We start from the raw sequence: 10,000 nt of genomic DNA, 5'->3' as shown, positions 1-10,000 counted from the left end.
AATAGGCTTGCTTGGGCTTAGTGGACTATGTCCATTGAGTCCATGTGCCGGTCATGGCTCAGAAATCAAGTTGTGACAAAGAGTGGGAAAAATCTCATTTTTTTTCATTTAAAACCCAAAACTAAGCTTAAATCTTTTAGAAATGGTGATTTTGAGCAAAAATGGGTTTAAAGAGCTTAAGAGTTAGGGTTTTACTTTGAAAATGCGATTAAGGGTTGTCAACCCTCACAAAAATATGGTATGTTTATAAGTTAGGGTGTGAAAATATGTTTTTACCTTTTTCATTTTTCTAAAATCAACGAAATGTATCGATACATGTGGCTCATGTATCAATACATTTGGTTTTGAAAAAATTGTATCAATACATTATGAACATGTATTGATACATACTATATGTATCGTTATATTATAAACATGAATAGATACATTTGAAACAAAATGCAGTTTTTGAAAACATATTACCTATAAAACCTACCTAGTTTATTTACATTAAATACGATTTACGTAAATGTCCTCATTTTTACTTCTTTCCTTTTTACTCTCCATTTACTTCAGATATTTAATGCAAATAAGATATTTAATCTAAATTTTGGTTTGAAGAACAAAATCAAAAAACTTCGACTAAAATTAAATTTGCAGCTATTATTTACCATACCAAACGCATTCAAAATATTATAGAAAAATCATATTTGGTCATCTAAATATCAAGGGAATCATTATCGCTATTTTTTTTCAAATAATTGTTCTTTAAAAGTCACATATTTTGACCCCTTCCAAACTTAGAAAATTTTTTACTTTAAAAGTGACAAAAAACCAGAGATTTCAATGAATTCTTTTGAAGGTTAAAACTAAGTTTAATATTCAAAATATGGAAGCTATATGCTCACCTAAGAATTTCCTAACTTATCCTCTTACTCAAGGTGAGTTTTCACAGTTTCACTAAGCAAAGTTCCCTGAGGCATATTGTTAATAGAATTCGCAAGTTGACCCATTTAAGTCTCAAGGCTTCTAAGTGAAGCTACTAGACTATGAATGAGAGAATTAGTCCTTGCCATGAATTAAATGAACATCTCTTCCATAGATGGCTTTTTTTTTAGTCATGTGAGCTCTCGCTTAAGGTGGAAACCCATTAAGCATATTGGGCTATAGAGCTGATATAGATCCCTGATTGTTGCTCCAAGAATAGTTCAGATGATTCCACCATCTAGAATTACAAATGTTGGCATATAGGTTGTTTTGCTGCCAATTGAGATTCCTCATAAATTGAACTGATTCCCAACAATGGTTACTTGAATGCCCTTTTCCACAAAACTCACATATCACAAATGGTCTTTGAATGGCCTAAACTCCTAAAGTTTCAAACTTTTTGGACAAAGCAGCCAGTTGAACAATCAAAGCATCCATTGTGTGGAGGTATCTAAAAAAGTATGAAAAAAGAAAAAAACTTGAACTAAGACAATTTTGTTTAATTTAATATCAGCAAAATAAATAGGAAATGCAAATTCCCGGCAACGATGCCAAAAACTTGTTTTTGGTTTTGCATACATAAGTATTCTTATTGCTTAAGAAATATAGAGGTAAGTCATGTATCGTATCCCACAAAGATTTGCCTCTAAACTTTTACTAAATATTAAATTTGTAACAAAATTTATCCTATCCAAGCAACTTGATTATGAGTACTTAATTAATCTAAAATTTACTACTGAAACTAAACTAAGGATATGGATTTAATTTTACTATAGAAACTATTATTTTAAAAACCTAAGATCATGGTGTCTCTCAATATTTTATTTAAATTTAATCTTTTCCTTTAAACTTAGATTAATGGGGTGAATGGCTAACCTAGAATTCGATTTTATGTGCAAGTCTCTTTCAAGAGTCTTGCACACATACTCTTCAAAATTAATTTCATATGTCTATGCAAATTAGTTAAGAAAAGCACATTAAGTTTATGTTCTAATTTGGCTGCCTATGTATTTAAGTTTATGTCTATCCTAAATACGAATCTACCACCTAACCTTTAAGTGAATTGAATATAAGCTATTCAAATCAATGGTCTGATCTAAATTCCCTTTGTCAAGTTTTATTTAAAGAACCTAATCATTTCAATTGATGATCAAGCAATGAAAACCATTAAACATAGATTTGAATAAACCATACAACACCCATTAATACTAAGCAAAAAAAAAATTCATATATTCAAGCTACATATTTTAATAAAACAAAATTGTTTGTAGAACCTTTTCTTCAACAAACATCACAATTTCAAGAGAATAAATCTTTTCTACAACAAAAGAATAAAAGAGAAATGAAAACCAGAATAAAGAACAAGGTTGCCTTCGATTCTTGATCTTCAATTGTCTTCATCTTCTTCTTGTTTCCTCATTTGTAAAACCTTTTTCTTTCTCTCTAAACTATCGTTTGTTTCCTTTTGAGACCACCCTTTTCAGTTGTTGAAAATCACATATTTATAGCCACCAAAAAACCCTAAAAAACAAAATCCCGAATGGTTGTGTTTTAGTAAAGCATGTTAGAGCGCCACGGCCTTCCTCATTAAGCGTCACGACACTTTACACTCCTTTTTTTTTTCATGGACTCCCAACTAACACTGCAGCCCTCTTCCATGGTCACTGCAGCTCTAAGTACTCAAGAATTTGTATGGGAGCAACGCTGCTCCTTTGGACATTACGACCTTGAGTCTTTCGACACGTTCAAGGCTACGACGCTGCTCCCTTATGTCGCCTTGGTGCAGAAACTACTGCAATACCTCATCTTGCAATGCGCTTTTCTCCTACCTCAAGGCTGATCTAGGAAATATGGGAAATGTGCCATTGTAAGCCTGTTTCTTAGCTTTTTTAAATGGTCCAAGAATCACATTGATTGAATTTTTGTAGCTCGAGTTATACAAGAATTACCGTAGCATGTTTAGTAGAAATCTGCATTTAGTCTCCATTACATAGTTAATCATCATTGAACTTTATGCATTTGAAAACCTACAAAGACAAGGACTAAATTAGTATTGGCTTAAATTAAGACTTTCAACATGAAAATGAACCAGAATTACTTGAATTGAACTACGTTATCATGCTTTAAACTAATTAACTAAAAACATAAAAACTATCTAAAATTGACTTAAAACACAAGGAGTTAGCTATTTTAACATCCAAAATGTGACTAAATAACTCTACAAAATAAAGTTATCAATACCCACGTAGGTTCATGCGCCGGTCATGATCCCTTCAGAAAATAAGATGTGACATATCTTAGTCCATCATGAATAGAAATTAAGATGTAAGACTAATCTTAAGTAGAGATAGTCAAATGAGATGGATAAAAGTTGAAATAGCACAAACTCCCAAACTCGGAGTTTATATGGATGAGGTATCAAACCATAGAAGGAAGCCTCAATACTAATGAAACTGAATGATGGATGAGCAAGTTAGCCCTTTTGATGTGTTCTAAATGGTTTTACATTCAGGATATATTCAAAAGATATGAACAACTTCCAAGGGTTTTAAAAGACATTCAAAGGTTTAATGTAAATTTCTTTTCAATTTTTAGATGATAAAATATTTTATTTAAAAGGTTACACTATGAGTTAAAAGGTTTGCGTTATATTTATATGTAAAATTGGAAAATGTGCATTTGAAACCTCAAACATGCATGGTTATTTAAAGCTTATATTTATGCAAATGCTCTAACCTTTTAATTTGTCCCTTTCCTAAATCCACTCACGAAGTCTTTGTCACTCACACATTAGTTTCTTGTATTTTTATTGCAAATCATTGATAGCTCTCTAGTCACCAGTGTCAGGAGACATGAACCGTTCTTTTTTCGATAGGTGATATTGCAGTCTTCTTGAAGCTTAGGAAGTTGAGTTATGTTCCACTTGATGAGTCAATTTTTATTACTCTTGTTTATAAATACTTGTTTTATATTTGGCCATTGCACCATTGAATGGCATTATATTGATATGGAAATACATAAATATTATAGATGATGGCCTAAGGGCCGATATGAGGACCAAGCGTGCATTCCAATGTGAACGTGAAATATATTCTTACAAATGCTATTAATGAAAATGCATTTATATTATTTATATTAAGAAGTTATGTAATTGTGTAATAACGCCTATACATAAATGTACGTACGTATTGAGTTAAATGTTTTTATAGTTGATGATGGTGGCTAAAAAAGTCACATATGAATGAATGATAACTATGAGGCTTACTAAGACCTAGTAGCCCATACCCACGTAAGACCTAGTGCCAATCATGATCTTTCAGAAACGGGGATGTGACACTTATTTAAATTCTATTTTCAAAATATAAAATCACACAAAATTGAGCTTCAGTTCTGACATATGACATCTTGCACCACACTAAATAAATAAATAAAATGTGGGTTCTAGTGTGCTTCGGAATCTATGAGAGTTACGAACTTGCAAGACCCCATTAATCATTCTGGATCTTTGGATTTCAGGCCCCAAGAGAAATACCCCATTAAACATCAGGCCCAAGCTCATGGCATTACCATATAAATATCCAAATTTAATCCTGGTAACAAGGCGAAGAATCTGCAACACACGGTGCTGAACCAACAAATAGGCTCTCTTACATAGGAAGTGCAAAATTACATCGTTGAGAGAAATGAATTTACAATGTAATTCACAGTCACTGCTCTCCTTTTGATTAATAATTGCTGCATCATGGCAATTTCCAATATTACCAACATGGTTTTCTCTTCTTTCTCTTTCCTTTTCTTTTTGACTATTTATATGCTTTTATTGTTTTATATTTTGCTAGTTAGATTATGCCTTACCCAGAAAAGAGGAAGTTCTTGACGGGCCAATGAGGGATTTTGCATATGCAACTGGCAGGGCAACTAATTTCTTTGCTTTGCTCACATAAGCTCTCTTTGTGAAGTTGTTATAATCATTGGCCTCTATCTCATCTAGTATTTGGCGATACAACAGCAATGATGCCCAAACCTGCAATATTCAAAAGAATTATACAAGAAGATCAAGAACTTAAACTCAAAAACAACCAGTCCCAATATTTTTGGCACCTTTAATTTTCCTGACCAAACTAATGGAAGAAATAAATTGAGAACACTTGGTCTCTATTTGGTATTTTTAAGCTTAAGTAACAGGTTTCTCTTTGTTTACCTTAGAACAACAATTCATTGACATTGAACAAAATGTCACATCAGATGTGCTAGAAAGACTAAAATATCTATAGCACATGGTTAAGAAAACTTGGTTACATTCATTGTAGTTGACTAGTGATTTTTATGCTCCATGTTATCTTATTCTAGTATTAGAGTTCTTGATTGTTTACCGGCCATCTACTAGATGCACTCAGCTCTGCCACTCCTTTTTCTGCTTCATCAAAGAACATCCTTGCCCTCTTTATTTGCTTCTTCATGAAGTTTCTCCACTTATCTGTAACCTTTCCAGCAAAAATGTCCTCATCTGAAAGTCCAGCCTGTGCTAATTCATCCTGCAGTAGATAAATCCTTCCCCTTTGTGCACTGCAGGAAGAAAGAGAAAAAGCAGAAATCTTTGAGTTCGTTTTCTAACCCAAAAAGGAAAAAGAAGATAGAATCAAAAACAAGTTACTCTTCTTCTCATTCAAAAGAATGAATAAAAATTAAAGACTAATGAACTTTAAATTATTAGTAGCTGAACTGGAAAAGAATTTGAACAATTATAACTTCTACAATTATAGGATTAAGCAAAACCTAAAAATTGCAGATGTCAATATTTAGAACTCTGTTCTTACTCCTCTCCAACATCCCTAAGTATGTTAGTAAGCTGATTCGCAATCCCTAAAGCCAGTGCAGCATTATAGACACTCTCTGTAGTAGCTAGAGATTCAGGTGCAATGCCCATAACAGGAACACTCATCAACCCAACAGTGCCAGCAACATAATAACAATAGAGATATAGTTCATCAAAATTTTTGTATCTTGACTTCCTAAGGTCCATCCTCATTCCTTCGATCATGTCTTTGAAAGGCTGCAAACAAGATATTAAAAATGGGTTCAGAAGGTCTAAAAGTAAAATAGACAAGCATTTGTGACTTTTGCTTTTTCCTTTTTCATTTTGTTCAAAAAATTTGTTAGCTATACTGATGTGGGAAACCAGGAGCAATGAAAAAGGCTACAAAGATTAACATATTAATTTGTCTCACTGCTTCAAAATCACATAGCCCTTCTTCCCCACAGTAAGCACTAGGGCTTCATAAAATAGATGATAAACAGATGGAGGACCAATCAAGTAGACAAGTTTATGCACTGACTCTCTTCACTGGCATAACTCTTAAGGGGCACATATCAAACTAATGCAAAAAATAGTGCAATAGCATCAAAGTGGAAAATGATCTGTGGATATCAATATAATAGTTTGATGTTATAAAGCATTATTACAATTCAACTAGAAGCTGTTCTTCAGTTCATTTTTAAGGCAAGCACAAGCCAGCCAATATAAATGAAATGTCATAATACAAAGAAACTGAGACTGACAGCAAATCAACTTAAGCTAACCTGAATGTCAATGGGAAATTTAGCAACCGTATCTGATAAAGAAGCATCAAGCATATCAAATGGATGACCTCTGAATAGATCCTCCAACCTCGCTTCCCACCTATCTAAAGCTGTTGCAGTTATATACGACGCATTTGGCCCATCAACAAGCTCATCTGTCCTCCTACACCACACTGTATATGTGCGTAACATCATAAGAAGTGAAGAAATAAACTGCTTCATATTTAGCTTACAGTCATCCATCAGACATTACTTAAAATCTATCACAATAGATATGTTCAGGAAGCTTGAAAAAATTATTAAGAAAATTAAAAATGATATTTACTGTGGATTAGAAATTATTAGTGCTTAATTTGTTGGAACTGGATTATTAAACTGGTAAAACACCTCTGAATTTTTTAGACCAACTAATATGCTTAGTTTACTAAGTAATTTCTGATTAGTGTATGAATGTTGAAAGGATAGGTGACTGAGATAAACATGAAATTCTTTGGTGCCCGTAAATATGAATTAACCACTATTATTTTGAGTTAAAATATAATTGGGAAAGTAATCTCATCCCACATATGCACACCTTACAACTGAACCACATAAGTATTCAGCGTTGCCATAAGGAAAGAACAAGAACCTGCATAGAGGTGTCAATATGACTTTTGACATCTTATACATAATTTATACTAGAAATTTCTATAAGAAATACTGATGAGACACCATAGGAAAACAACTTTGCTTATTCTACTGATAAAAATCATGTTTATGTGGGAGAAATCTTCAAGCATGAATCACATAACAGGGCTCATACGCTGCATTATCACAGCAGCCTTGGAAAAATTACTCCTCATGATAGTTGACAAAGAAAACATCATTAGTAATTAAAGAGATCATGCACACTGGTTCTTAAGGCTTCATATCACAACAGAAAGCATGCAAGTCTTAAGATATTAGAAACAGCTTGCTCAGCTTCAACCTTACCATCAGACACAAGTTAACAATATAGAGTTAATATGGAATAAGAAAAGAGTCATGAGTCTCACGCAATAGCAGGAATTACATGTGTCAATAGAGTGTCTTACATAAACTGCCTATTGTTATACTTTTTTTGAACTTCCCTTTTAACTTATCTGCTAATCATGCTTTTATATTCTTATTTTTCTAGACCATATGACATTGAATGCAAGTATAGGTAATAATAACTCACCATAGATTGCCCAAATAGCCCTCCGCCTTTCGGGGGTCATCAGCAAAGTTCCTGAATGGGCAAAACAACAAGGATCAACAGCAAATGTTTTTAAGTACTTGGTCTTAATTCCAACCCAAAGCTCACAATAGAGCTACTCCAATTGATAACGGGTATGAGAAGGCTAACCCAAATAGAAAGTCTTTGCATACTCGGCACAAACTTCTCCACAACGGTCATAAGCTTCAGTCAACAAGCTCAAAGTACCAGGGACAACAATATCTGGTTTCACATCAAGATCCCCACTAGGTCTCAACTGCCTCTTAACCAAAGCTGCCTGCTTCAGTACAACATTGTAAACCTTCTCCTCTGAGGAGACAGTCATTTCTCCTGCTGAGCTAGTTGCCACCATGCTTGATACTAGAGGAACCGAGCTTGAGCTTAAGCTTTCTGAACCAGAACTACCTATGCATGGATACCTCAGATCCGTCCTTAAAGAATACGAGTTCCATTTCTGTTTCTTACCCTTATTTGCACTGTACTTGAACAACAAATTCCTATCTAGGAATAAAAATTTGGAGGAACCTAAGGACCGGTTTCCATCTCGGGATGAATGAATGAACCCCAAAATATTGGAGAGGTCTGATCGGGAAGGTACAAGCCATAGCAGCTTTACAGACATGTTGAATTGGTTGAGCTTGAGCTGTGTTTTTAATTTCTAAAGAAAACAATTTCTCAGTTGACATGAAACCAATCGAAAGGTTATGTTCTTTCAAGAAAAGGGGTCTGTAATTGCAGCTAAAGAGGAAAAGCGGCCATAATGCAAATTAACCAAGTAATCCAATTGAAGAAGTCTTAAAGTTAAGCAACATCGTAGTTACACTGAATCTGTAAAATATAAAAAAATCTCCGCCTAAGCACTCTGTAATCGAGCCAAAAATGAACAACAAAGGGGTTAGCCTTTCTTAACAGAAGTTCATAAAGCTGGTTGTAGCTTTTCTAAGTTTCAAAACTAATCCAAGCAAACAAAACATACAGAGAAGGCAAAATGGAAGAAAAACAAGGAATCAAGCTAGTGATGGAAAAGCTATTAACCTTTTTGTTGGCTATGGGAATGCGAGAGTTTTGATTTTTGAAATGAATTAATTAATTAAAGCTCAAAAGACTGTCTAAATGCATCACATCAAAGGAAAAACTAACAATGGCCACTCAATCTGACCCACTCCACTCTCCAATCTTCCAGAATTCAGAGTCGTTTATATATATATATATATATAGTGTAATAAAAACAAAAACAATGCATCATGAGAGCTGAAAAGAGCTTTGTCCGGATTCGGACAGTGTTGTTTATTGTTGTCCTTTTGGTTTGCTTTCTCTTTGGATTAGTGCATGAGAAAAGTTTGATCCGGAATCCGGACATTCCTGGGCTCCAAATCCGGATTTGCTTGCTTTGCTTGTTTTTATTGTGTAATGGATCTCAAAGGATCCGGACCCAGCGGAGAAAACAAGTTGGATATATGGTCTCGAAATGAGAAAAGCACGAGCAGGGAGAAAGAAATCCAAGTACGTGGACCAATCAGCGAATGAGCAGAGGATAACGTTATCAGAAATTAGAAGAGGAGCTTAAAAAAAAAAAAAAAACCTCCAAATGTTTAGAGTTGGCAATTGAACTGGAGAGTGGAAAAAGTGGGTGAATTCTACAACAAAGTCAATAAAATTGACCAGTATTGACTAATAACTATTAAATTTAGATATATTTATTTCAGCCATTGATCGATAAAAAAAATTGTGTAGTTTGGATAGCAGCTATAGGTTCTTTTTTGAGTTGGACAACTTTGATTCTAGATTTTGAGTATCCCTAAACCCGACTTTTAAGAAGATAAAGCCTATTTTTTTTTTATGCTAAAAATTTTTGCAAAGCCAAGCTACCTTGTAAACGTTCATTAATAATCGAAAAAATTAAGTATAAAAGGGAGGGGGACATGAACCTGATCTCTAGAGTTACATGAGATTGAGAAAGATTAAGAAGAGTACCTAGAATGGAATGTTTCATTTTATGATCATATTTTTTACTATAATCATAAAATTGAAACACTTTCATATTACAAGAATCTAAATAACAAAAATAACATAAATAAATTAAGAGTACTACTCCTTTACATTCATCTAAAATGAACATAAGGTAAACTAACTTTATCTAATCTAAGAATACCTCTGAGCTGACCTTCTGTTTGTGAAAAAACCTACAAGTTCTGATGCGTATGTCCCCTATTTAAG

The 10,000-nt window shown here is 33.6% G+C and overlaps 1 protein-coding gene across 1 annotated transcript; it reads right to left on the bottom strand.

The window, feature by feature from the left end:
- On the bottom strand, positions 4,503–9,191 carry LOC18601253 (phytoene synthase 2, chloroplastic). The gene is made up of 7 exons (XM_018120135.1): positions 8,819–9,191; positions 7,913–8,645; positions 7,745–7,795; positions 6,547–6,719; positions 5,784–6,019; positions 5,340–5,532; positions 4,503–4,990 (listed from the first exon to the last, which is right to left on the bottom strand). The coding sequence occupies exons 2-7, from the start codon at positions 8,403–8,405 to the stop codon at positions 4,811–4,813; spliced, it is 1,326 nt and encodes a 441-aa protein (XP_017975624.1). The 5' UTR covers positions 8,406–8,645; positions 8,819–9,191; the 3' UTR covers positions 4,503–4,810.

The sequence above is a fragment of the Theobroma cacao genome, chromosome 4 (genome assembly GCF_000208745.1).
Source record: "Theobroma cacao cultivar B97-61/B2 chromosome 4, Criollo_cocoa_genome_V2, whole genome shotgun sequence".
NCBI classification, from domain to species: Eukaryota; Viridiplantae; Streptophyta; class Magnoliopsida; order Malvales; family Malvaceae; genus Theobroma; species Theobroma cacao.
The sequence above is the reverse complement of the archived record's forward strand: the minus strand, read 5'-3'. Positions and strand labels throughout refer to the sequence as shown.

What these genes read in the sequence shown, in the direction of transcription:
- LOC18601253 (XM_018120135.1), bottom strand. Translation starts at nt 8,405, where the DNA reads ATGTCTGTAAAGCTGCTATGGCTTGTACCTTCCCGATCAGACCTCTCC. An exon ending in TGCAAAGACTTTCTATTTGG is followed by an intron (nt 7,796 to 7,912) that starts GTTAGCCTTCTC and finishes TTGCCCATTCAG; the next exon opens with GAACTTTGCTGATGACCCCC. An exon ending in GTGCATCTAGTAGATGGCCG is followed by an intron (nt 4,991 to 5,339) that starts GTAAACAATCAA and finishes TGAATATTGCAG; the next exon opens with GTTTGGGCATCATTGCTGTT.